The 12,116-nt window shown below is 42.3% G+C and overlaps 1 protein-coding gene across 3 annotated transcripts in view; it reads right to left on the bottom strand.

Moving 5' to 3' along the window:
• LOC115163028 (latent-transforming growth factor beta-binding protein 4) overlaps positions 1-11,839 on the bottom strand; it is a 69,480-nt gene extending 57,641 nt beyond the window's left edge. For all 3 annotated transcript variants that reach the window (XM_029714601.1, XM_029714602.1, XM_029714603.1), the window contains exons 1-3: positions 11,305-11,839; positions 7,737-7,807; positions 2,121-2,406 (exon numbers count right to left, since the gene is read on the bottom strand). In XM_029714601.1, coding sequence (XP_029570461.1) covers positions 2,121-2,406; positions 7,737-7,807; positions 11,305-11,603 — 656 coding nt within the window. In that variant the 5' untranslated portion in view covers positions 11,604-11,839. The remainder of the gene's footprint in view (positions 1-2,120; positions 2,407-7,736; positions 7,808-11,304) is intronic.
• Positions 11,840-12,116: the final 277 nt, after the last annotated feature.

The raw sequence follows: 12,116 nt of genomic DNA, 5'->3' as shown, positions 1-12,116 counted from the left end.
CAGTGTACTAATGCCCCCACATGCCCTGCGTCCCAAATGGCTCCCTATGTAGTGCACTACTTTTGACCAGGGACCATAGGGCTGTGGTCAAAGGTAGCGCACTACACAGGGAATAGGGTGCCATTTGGGACAAATCCATAGAGACGTGATTAGTTTAAATCCAACATACTGCGGTGTTGAAGCCTGCAGAGATCAATCTGTTTACATGGATGAGGAAGCAGGGTTAGTGAAATGTGAACTCAGGAATGAGAAGAGGAGCAGAGCCAAAAGACGAGAGAAAACGCTCCGTCCTTTCCAAGACGCATTAAATCACTGCTGGGTTTAACTTCTCCACTGTGTTTTTTTCTCCAGAATACATGGTTTTATTGTACACAGACACAAGGTTCAAATCAAACAACGCTCCCTTAAATCTTTTAAAAGATTGCTTTGTTTGTAGTGATGCATGTGACACAGGGCGGTGATGCTCTAGCTTTGGTTTGCCACAACAATACAAGACACAAAATCAAGTAGTAGTCACAAAGACATTTATTATGTTGCAAATGTCAACAGACTTGGTATAAAAAATAAAAACCTATGTTGAGGTCGCTGGTCGCCATTGTAACAACATACAATTTCACTATCAACATCATCAGAAACGATTATGGTGATTCGGTCCAAATTCCCACAGAGCTGGACGCCTCAGGCCTCCAGTGGATATCTCTTTTGCAGACAATGTTTTTGCTGCTTTTGTGAATGAGTAGCAGTGGCTGCTGGGGGTTGTAAAGGGAAACTCTGTTTTCTTCATTAGTCCGCATTGGAGACGTAGCCTGTACGCAGCTAGGGGAAATGTTCCTCAACTATATGAAACAGCTAGACTGTAAGTGACCAGCTTCAGTACAGTAAGTGCTAATGCTATAAAGTTCTCCCTAGCACTACATGTCTTGCAGGATATGCTGAATCACTACACGAGGCATGGTGTATACATTAAATAACTAACATTGCAGTATGGTATACATTAAATAACATGAACATTTTTGTATTTTTAACCAATTTCAACAACGCTACAAGACGACTTGAAGAGAATAACATTAACTATTGCAGCCTTTCTTAAACTACGGGTTGCGACCCAAAGGGGGCATGTTTTTATGAGCATGGTCCCAGGAAAACAGAATGTCTTATTTGGGTCCCAGGCTGAAAAAGGTGAACAACCCCTGAACTATTATATGAATGATGAACATTAAAGTTTCCAACAGCAGTCACCCACCAACAATGTTCACATTTTGGCAAAAGACTTACGGAGACTAAAAGCTTTCTTTTTTATTTCAGAGCATAAATATGTATTCTTTTCACAGGCAATCCTCTTGCATGACTTCAAGGGCTGTTTGGTCTCTTTACATGACACACTCTGACCATTGTCTGCATAATTAATGGTTTTGAAAATAAAATCCTAGGACCCCTTGTAAAAACCACATCTCTTCACTATGAACAAAAACGCACGCAAATACACACACACACTGGCTCCGTTTGCAGTATTAGTTCCACTATTAATTACAGTAGATTTTATTTGGAGAACAGTTCCACCTGCTGACTATCCTGGGTAACTTCACTCCACAGTCAATTTTAATAGAAGCTTTCTTTCACATTCCACAAACTTAAGGGTTACCTCTATAAGTTGAGGCCGCAAAATATTGTCATCACTGGATGATTTTTTAAAAAATTGTTTACTAAAGGTTCAGTTAGCTGTCAAATTAAATATTGATGTTAAATAAAATATGATCTGGTCTAGAGCACAAAACAATGTCTTCATCTTTTTGTCAACTTATATTTTATACTGTACTCTATCTTTACCCCTAGGCTGGCACTGAGCCAACCCTATCTACCATTTGGCAAGGTGCCCTGATCCCAACACCTGCACTGCATCAGCTGGACCAAACTAAGCACTACAGACACTCTGACTCTGCACCTGTGGCCCACATGCTGGGCTAACCCAGGCCTCTGACTGGAGACTAGCACATCAAAGCCAGCAAACTGAGAGGAGGAAGAGGAGGAGGAAATGGAGGAGTAGAGAAGGGACTAAATGGCACAAGCTGGTGATGCAGTAAATCAAGGTAGTGCACAGTAAACAGAAGTCAAAAACTCACGTAAGAGGTTTCCAGCGCACAGTGCTGACTGGTGTCCCCTCTGTCCTCCATGCAGCTGTGGTCTCAATGGGCACTGGGGTGGTGGTGGGGATGACGGTGGTTGTTGAGAGGGTGGTGGTGGTGCTGACCATGGGGCTGGTGGAGCGCAGGAAGGCCCAGGGTAGGCCAACGAGGCCGTAGGTCACGCTTGCAAACTCACAGCGGGCCCCGTAGAAGCCCGTTCGGCATTCACAGATGTTGGGCTGCCTGCACACGGCTCCGTTGTGGCAACGTGGAAGGCATCTCGCTTCAAGTAGGGGGAGAGAGAGGAGGAGAAGGTTCATAAAACCAGAACAGTGGACTGTGGTTGAGAGGGCTAAGATGCTAGAGCAGAAACTCAACCGTAAGAGGACAACTGCTTCGACCACTTTGTGCTGCACATTTTACAATCTCAATAAAACCTCAGTAGGACAAACAGCTTAATGTGCATTGTAACTTAACAAGAAAAACAGCCAATGGTGGAACGGTCAAGGTTTCACTCCACTGAAATGAACTAAGGAATGAAAAGAGGAGAGGAGGGAGAGAGCCATGTTCCTGGATACAGGGAGCGGGTATTCATGCATACACGATGCAGGCCTCCACCCCCGGTCCCAGGCTCTTGGTTTCTCCCATCATCCCTGGCTGGGCGTCATTGTGCCCGGGCCGAACCCCCTGGAGGGCTCCAGTAATGGCCCATTGGCCACAGACAACAACAGCATATCCCAAACCCAGCAGCTTACCACAAATCTCCTGGCTGCCTCCATGAATATCAACAGCGATTGGCACCGTTTACTGACATTGTTTCACGGGTTGTGCACGGAAACCCTTTTTATCCATGGCTTTTTCACACGAAGGCTAGCACAATGTGACCAAACAGAAGTTAGACTCAAAGTGCACAGTGGACTGAATCTAACGAAGGGCTCTATTCAATCAGATTGGCTTTAGCCGACATCCGCATAGCGGCTGTTTTGGTGGTGCTGGACGTGGAACTGCTTAAGGGCTGCCAAATGCACGAGCGGCATTATACATAATGCGGACATTGTCATTGGCTGCACTGAGTCGCATTACAGTTTTTTTTCAATTGCTGACAAGCATCGGTCAATACTGAAGACACTTTTTCAAAACTCTTCACACAGTCTGCATTAACAACATGCATCTTGGCCAAACAGTTAATCTCACCTCCAAAACTCACTCAGACCACCAAAACACTTCATACATGTCTCAGAATAAGCTCGTTCGACCATAACACTGGCAACAATTCTCACTCAGAAAGCGTACATTGTCACTCATCACACATTGACCTAAAAAACACTAACAACAGGGACCATTACATAAATGATGAACTTTTCTCTGAATGATTTTTCACATGAATCAGTATTTCATTATAGAATAAGAATAACACCTTTTCACTTTATTGACTGTACTAAAATATGTAACAAGAATGAATAAAAAAAATGCAGCAATTTGCTTCAATAGCCTTTATTTTTTCTATATCGTTGCATGTAGTAATTTACTTATGGAAAATAAAAAGTTGAAACAAAAAACAAATTCCTGAAATTCCAGGGCTGCAATAATAACTACAACAACAAAAACCATCAACAACATGTATAGTATAATCACTCATACTGTAGAGTACTGTGAGGGTTCTAGTTCTCATCAACATGTATAGTATAATCACTCATACTGTAGAGTACTGTGAGGGTTCTAGTTCTCATCAACATGTATAGTATAATCACTCATACTGTAGAGTACTGTGAGGGTTCTAGTTCTCATCAACATGTATAGTATAATCACTCACACTGTAGAGTACTGTGAGGGTTCTAGTTCTCATCAACATGTATAGTATAATCACTCATACTGTAGAGTACTGTGAGGGTTCTAGTTCTCATCAACATGTATAGTATAATCACTCACACTGTAGAGTACTGTGAGGGTTCTAGTTCTCATCAACATGTATAGTATAATCACTCATACTGTAGAGTACTGTGAGGGTTCTAGTTCTCATCAACATGTATAGTATAATCACTCATACTGTAGAGTACTGTGAAGGTTCTAGTTCTCATCAACATGTATAGTATAATCACTCATACTGTAGAGTACTGTGAGGGTTCTAGTTCTCATCAACATGTATAGTATAATCACTCATACTGTAGAGTACTGTGAGGGTTCTAGTTCTCATCACCATGTATAGTATAATCACTCATACTGTAGAGTACTGTGAGGGTTCTAGTTCTCATCAACATGTATAGTATAATCACTCATACTGTAGAGTACTGTGAGGGTTCTAGTTCTCATCAACATGTATAGTATAATCACTCATACTGTAGAGTACTGTGAGGGTTCTAGTTCTCATCAACATGTATAGTATAATCACTCATACTGTAGAGTACTGTGAGGGTTCTAGTTCTCATCAACATGTATAGTATAATCACTCATACTGTAGAGTACTGTGAGGGTTCTAGTTCTCATCAACATGTATAGTATAATCACTCATACTGTAGAGTACTGTGATGGTTCTAGTTCTCATCAACATGTATAGTATAATCACTCATACTGTAGAGTACTGTGAGGGTTCTAGTTCTCATCAACATGTATAGTATAATCACTCATACTGTAGAGTACTGTGAGGGTTCTAGTTCTCATCAACATGTATAGTATAATCACTCATACTGTACAGTACTGTGAGGGTTCTAGTTCTCATCAACATGTATAGTATAATCACTCATACTGTAGAGTACTGTGAGGGTTCTAGTTCTCATCAACATGTATAGTATAATCACTCATACTGTAGAGTACTGTGAGGGTTCTAGTTCTCCCTTTCTCCTCCATTTAGCCACAAGTTCTCATCAACATCACATCTTATGTCTTCTCTGGCGATGCATCTTGGAAAGTATCTTCTGGAATATCTAATCCAACCCTGCCATTCTTCTTTCCCCACCAACCGGTCTTCCTTGATCCATGTTTCCAAACTAAATCATTCCGAAGCCGTCCTCTTTTGTCTGTTTGGTAACTGGACAAAAAAATTTAAATTTCAAATTGCAATCAGCTGTGTTTGGAATGATTAAATATTCTGCTGAAATGTTCTATATGTTTCAATCTGGTTACTGCAGAAATGCACGACATTTGCCATCATTCTGTTTTGAATGTGTTTCTAACAGTTTTGCAAACAATCAGCATTTGAAAGCATGTGCTGCAAATATATAGTTTTGCAGGTGGTGGAGTATGAATGAGAACAGAGTTCATGGATTTCGGAGAATGTGGTCATTGAATGCATTTTGTGTGAAAGCAATGATTCACAGTTTGGTTCACATACACTTCTGTTTCGCTGACTATGTGAAGAGTTTTGACAATGTGACTTCAGTTTTGACCAATACATGTTAGCAATTTTAAAAAACTAAAAGAAATCCCATGCAGCACTGCTTACAAATGTGAACACTGGAATGTGAGATGTAATCTACACCTCGATTAGGATTAAAGAAATCCTAATTATTTTGTTTAATGATTTTCATATTTCGATATAGCCTACACTTTCTCATTCTGAACTTCTAACACGAGTGGGACAGGTGTGGTTTAATGACAAAGATCAGAAGAGCAGCTGCTCACCGATTCGACAGCTCCAACGCAGTTCCACCGCCGACAACACCAAAACATCAGCTATGTGGGTGTTGGCTATCGCCGCTTAACGCTTGATCTGATTGAATCTAGGCCTAAATCTGCTTCCACTTCAGAGTTTCCTTCTCAGTGTGGCTTTTATATTTGATCAATAAACCTTAGAGGGGGAAAGGAAGTATGGGTGTATATTTGTGTGTGCGCATGCCTGCGTGTGCGTGTGCGCCTCTGTGCGTGCATGCATGAATGTGTGTGACAGTGTGAGATTCGCAGTGAGTTTGTGCTTCCTGACAATGTGCAGGGCCATGCTAGGAATGCTGAGCCAGGTTGTTTTGACATGACACTGGCCCTTTAAATCCTCTGGGTCAAGGGGTTGGATCAAGTAAAGGTGTTCAATCCCTGTAAACAAGGTTTATGCAGGTGTGGACTATAATGATTACACCACAGAGATGTGTTGGAGACAGACATGAATAGGAGCTCTTCCTTTCTTCAAAGCTCCTGACCTCTTCTCCGTGTACAGCACGGTGTGTAGACAAAGTAGGGCCCGTATTCATAAAGTGCCTCAGAGTTACACTGCTGATCTAGAATCACTTTTTCCCACTAATTGGTCTTTTCACATCATGTCTTTTTCAGAGCTTATCTGATTGGTCAAAAGACCAATTAATGAAAAAAAGTCAGAGGTACTCAACACTATCAACACATGACATTCACTTTCATAACATATCGAAACATATCGATACCGGACGCTTTTTGCTACACACTGCAAGTCTGAATGTGTCCTATCGTAATTAATCAATCTGTTGTTGCAGAGAATTTTCCTGTGCAGCAGGAAAGGCAAATTGTAGTGTAGTCGAGGTTTAAAAAGGTCAAATTAAGATAGTATATCTGTAAACTGTGTAGGTCTTGACCGGAATTCACATTTGCCATCCACACCGCCATCATAATCAGAAAATGATGATACAATGAAATCATACATGCTCCAGATGTCTGACTGAGTGAAATGGGAGGAAACACAGGTTGGACTGGGTTCTGCTGATGTTGGATGTGACATTACAACTTCCAGCTGGGTGGAGAGAACATTCCATTGTCCTATAGAGCCTGATTGATGCTCGCTCGCTCCTTATTGAACCAACTATTGACAGCTTGCCATCTATATACAGTACAGTACTAGGAATAGATCAATCACAAGTACCATGATAGAGACTTTTGTCATCAGGGGTGTCATGTACTCCAAAAATCTGAAGGGGCATAAAGTACGTGAAGATGGCTGGGGGGGTGGTCCGGAGGGGGGCTAGGCCTGAAACAGCTTTTTCCCGCAATCGAGAGCCATAATCATTACGTTTAATTCTATGCAAAAACAAATATGTATTTTTCTGCATATCTAAGCATACCTCTCGAGCTGTCTGTATCCTCCTGACTGGTGGTTATTTTTTAAAGAAACTAGTATACTTCTCTGCTAAAATCTGGGTAAAATAACAAAAGGAATGGCAGTCCTATTCAGAACATTTAGTTATTGCTCGCTTTTCTAAAGTCTACCAACCTTGCCAGCAGGCATGCCAGCTAAGATAGTTATAGACAAGCTAGCTATTCTAACTTGATTGATAGCCTGAAATGGCTTCTTGGTAGCTAGTTATGAGGTTGGGAACCTATCTGGGCTAGCTTAACCCAACTTCATAAAATTGTTGGTGGTTAGTAGTATTACAGAGTTATTATATATATTTTGTTAACAGGACAAATCTGAAGGGGCACGTGCTCCTGTGTCCCCTATGGGCAAGACAACTCTGGTTGTCGTGGTGATATAAAGACAGCCATCCATAAGGCGGCTCCTTACAACAACAACAAAAAGATTTATGCATGATATTCCACGATACGGTATGACGAGATCTTTATATAATATTTCCCCAACAATGTGGAACAACATTACACATTATGGAAGGGCTGACAGTCCTGCTATGCTAGGAGAAAGGTCAGTGGACATGAGAAACTTACGTTTGGTGCATTTCTGAGTCTTGGGTGAAACGGTCCATCCGTGGCAGCACCTGTTTCCACATACGTTAGTCCTGCAGAGAGCAAGGGAGACAGACAGACAGACAGACAACATATTAAAGATATCAGAGTTTATAGGATCAGAACACTGCAGCAGTCAACGGCCCTGGCATTTCTAACACACCGGACAATTTTTTCCCTCGAGGCCGGCACAACAGCCCATTTGTTCCTTGAGGCCAACATTATTAGCCAGATAACGATCATTTTGCGCAAAAAAATAATCCAAGTTAGACAGGCCCACAAAGCTAAAAATAGACCAGCCCATCCGGCATTTGCTCGAAATGCCAATGGCAAGTCCGCCCCTGGCAGCAGTTATCACAGTACATAGTTTAGGCTGTCATAAATTAAGGTTAAGCTTAAAGACAGGAACCCCACACACAAAAATCCCAGACACTACTGCTTTATAACACAGTTCAAGGTCATGAATACAAAATAAATCACTTAATTTGATCACAAAAGGATCTAAACACGGTCCTATTTTCACAACTTCCTGGATATTCATAAAAAAACTACTTGGGGCCCCCAGAAATGTACTGTTGCTTCAGTGTGAAACAGTTAATACCTCCTTGTCTTTACACTTGCCTTTGGACGTAATAGATTCAGTTTGTTTAAAAGGGAGCTATGAATATGAATGAGGGGCCATGGTGTGGTTGCCCTGGGTGAGAAGGGCCTCTGTCCGTCCTGTGCACAATGCATGACAGATAGTGTTCCCACACTGGTCTGGCCATATCTGTCTGTCTCTGGGCCAGCCGCTTGCCCCCTCTGCTCCACAGATTGGGTAAACAAAACCGGATTAAGGGTCCTCTGCAGAGTCTCTTTTCTGGGGCACCCGCCTGTTTATCCAGGGGGCTTCTGGGAGGAGGCAATTAGCACGCCAACACAAGCCACGGTGACGACGCTCTCTTCAAAGTGACAGCTCAGCGTGACCCGCGCCACCAAGCTCCCCTTATACCTCCTTTGTGGGATTTGCTAATTAGTTACAGTTTTCTGGCTTTATTGTGTGTTTGCAAATAGTCTTCCAAAAGGGTCTGACTGGGGGTCTGCAAAGTAGCAGAGGCAGGGCCCCTATTCAAACCCAGCAGTGAACTCACCCAGAGGAAGGTGAGCCTGTCTGGAGACTGGGAATGACCTTTGACCCCAGGCCAAGTTGGAGGCTAATTCAGAAGATGTCACTGCCAAAACAGACTGTCAGACCATTGATGCGCTGGAATTACAACTTTATCAACGCTAAATTGCGGATCTTTCAGTTTGGACACAATCATGAAGATATTTTGTAAAGGATTTTTAAATTGACCAGCAACATCCAATCGATCTCAACAAAAGATGTGCAAACTTCCTAACCAAACCCAAACCTAAACAGGACTGTGACAGGCATAGCATTGTTCTCTCTGACTGACAGTTCCCTTCAGTGCAGGTCTTGAGAACTGAAAACCACCCGAATTCTTCCAACTATGAAGACGGGTTTTAGATACCAGCTAGTTGATGTGTCAACATTTGCACATGGTCTCATTCAACAGAGAGGGCATGGGTCACATGACGGAGGTCCTATATGACTAGGCACAGGGGAAGGGGTCAGCTGGCGATGGGATGAGTGCCGTTCATTCGGTGCGGTCAGCGCCTCCTCCTCCCTCCCTCCCGATCTGACAGCTGAATGCAGAAACCACTGAGACAAGGTGGAGGGGTTGCTTTCACCCCAAATAGGGAGTTGTCAGCTACGGTGGTTGTGGAATGGAAAATTACTGGACGTTTCTTTGTCTCTAGTCGAGTCTTAATGCGGTTCTGACACTGCTCTAATACAGTAGAATAATCCCCAGCCCCTGTGTTTACAGAACTAAGTGGGACCTGTTGTCTGGGTGGAGGAGCCACCCCATTAAGAGCCTGCATACTCACACTGCTCTCATCCAATGCCATAGGCTATCCATCTTTCTGTCTCCAACCTTTTCTTCTGGTGACTGAGCACCGATTCTGAAGTGCCTGACTCTTAGACTTGGGCTTTCTATCCTCTCATCTTCGAGGACTTATTCTAAAAGGCTCAGACTGAATGCTGATTCTTTAGTTCTAGGGTCTCTCTGCTCTGGAACAGGACTAATGTCCTGGAACACGAGAGACTCCAAGAGCTTCTGCATTGCGGCATGTGTTGCGTTAGCGCCTATAGCCTGCCGTACAGTACAAGCACATAATACTGCAATGTTTCAGAGGAGCTCTGTGGCTGTGTATAAAAAGGCTCACACAAAGAGAGCCTTAGTTACACAGTCACACTCTATAGGCTCACTGCAGCTCCGCCAAGTCAATTCATGCTCTTGTTCTAGCAGAGTTCAGGGATTTGTTCCCATTTCCCTCCACTTCACCCCCATGAGAAGATCAATAATATATTTTACCCTCTTAAATGACATGGGGTGCTAAAGATCCTCATAAAAGAGGCTTTGAAGCGATGCCAGTTTCCGGGAAAGGTCAGTCACTCACCTAAGCCCGGGTTGAACTGCTGAACCGCCACCCCAGAGGCCCCCCACCACCCGAGTAGAACCACGACAATGTTTATTTTGGACATTTAGCCAGGATCCTTCTGTGCATTGGGGCTAAATAGAGCAGATTGGGACTGTCATGGCCCCCAAAGAGAAATGGCCTGTTGGTGATAAATTAGTTGTAAATTAGTTGTGTACTAGTTTATCTCAATTAGTGAAATGTTTTTTCACTGAATGAAAACATATGAGTTGAGGCATTCAAATAATCCAAATAAGGCAGTCTGGAAAAGGGGAAGTAATGATTAATCCTATTAATTGCTTAGAGGGCTTGTATACGGTTTTACGCTCATGGTATGACTAGAAGTACTGTAATGTACCAATGCAATGGGATAATCAAAATTCCTACCCTAGCTTTAAGGATCAACATTTCCTCTGCAGGTCAGGGGAATACTTCACCGGATGATGTGTTGGGTGTCTAATCTGGCCATAGTTCAGAAAGTGGCAAACTCCATGAACTTTGCTGTGCATGAAGTGCCATTTCCCAGTCCTGTGTGATTTGACTTTGGGTCCATGTATCACTTGTTGTCATGCACTTTAATCAAAGGTGCAGTAAAGTCACATATAACTTACATCGATAACTCTTATATCAAATAGAAGAATTTCTCACATTCCAAGAGGGACTTGTGCAAACATACAGACCTGTGTACATTTTTAGGATGGAATGACATTGGATCGTGGTCTACCATTTTGATGGATAATTGAAACAGATACCTTGAAGTAGGCTACCCATCAGAAAGAAATGTACGTCAAAGCACAAGTCATTCTTTTCTAGTAGCCTGACTTTCCAGAGAACAATAATTGACAAAATAATAAAACACCCAAATGTGTACTTAATCAAAATGTTAATTAAACTATCAAATGACAAAGGACACTGAACCATGGGCTGATTCTCTATACTATAGGCTACGTAATGTCGGCTATTGTAAAACACCTGCTTTTTGACTGTCGGGCTCCGGAGTTGTAAGCTACATTTATCACTGGCTACTCACCCATTTAACTGAAGTGTCACATTAGTTGTGTATTTCCAGTACTTCTTTCCATTAAAATGGTACTGTTTCTGTTTTAATTTGGGTTTTGAAGTCGTCGTCATTCTCCACTGAGTGTGATAAACTTGACCATTCACGGTCGCGTGGTGGTACCTGCCCGCCGTTCGCCTCTGCAGCCGCTGCATCTCGTGCCCTTTGTGGGCTGAACGCCTCACTAGTGTCCCAGAAGATTTCGAAAATGTAAGAAATACAAGAAATGTCACCCCAAGAACGAAAAAGTTAGCATATCTCCTGCTTGACATCTTTAGAGGTATCTTCTGCGTTACAAATCGACCCTATTAATAATCCAAGAGCAACGGAATTACCAGGAAATTGATAAAAGAAAATTACAATTTAGAAAGTAATAAATATAAAACATTTTATGCAATAGGTGAGCCAAAACAATCATATACAATTTGAGCACGTCTTAGTTTTGCCTATTTTTGCAAATGCAATTAATAGGCTAGATAATTTCCTTTTCAAATAGAAAATAAACTCGACTCTTCAGACTCCACTATTAGTTCTTGCATTATTCGCAGTCTACCCCATTAGAAAATGGTAAAGTCGGTTTAAAGTTCGCCTTAAAAATGTTGAGCCAATGGGATAGGAGTTCTAAAATATAAGAACAGCACAGCCAATCAGATATGTGTAGGACCAGCGCATAGACATGGAAATAGAGGGGTGACCACCACAGCCTGCAGCAGAGTCTGCCTGTGTCTAGGCTACCAGCATCCTCGAGGACCTTCAACAATAATACAATTTGCAACAGCACACTC

This window comes from Salmo trutta, chromosome 26 (genome assembly GCF_901001165.1).
Source record: "Salmo trutta chromosome 26, fSalTru1.1, whole genome shotgun sequence".
Lineage (NCBI taxonomy): Eukaryota > Metazoa > Chordata > Actinopteri > Salmoniformes > Salmonidae > Salmo > Salmo trutta.
The sequence above is the reverse complement of the archived record's forward strand: the minus strand, read 5'-3'. Positions and strand labels throughout refer to the sequence as shown.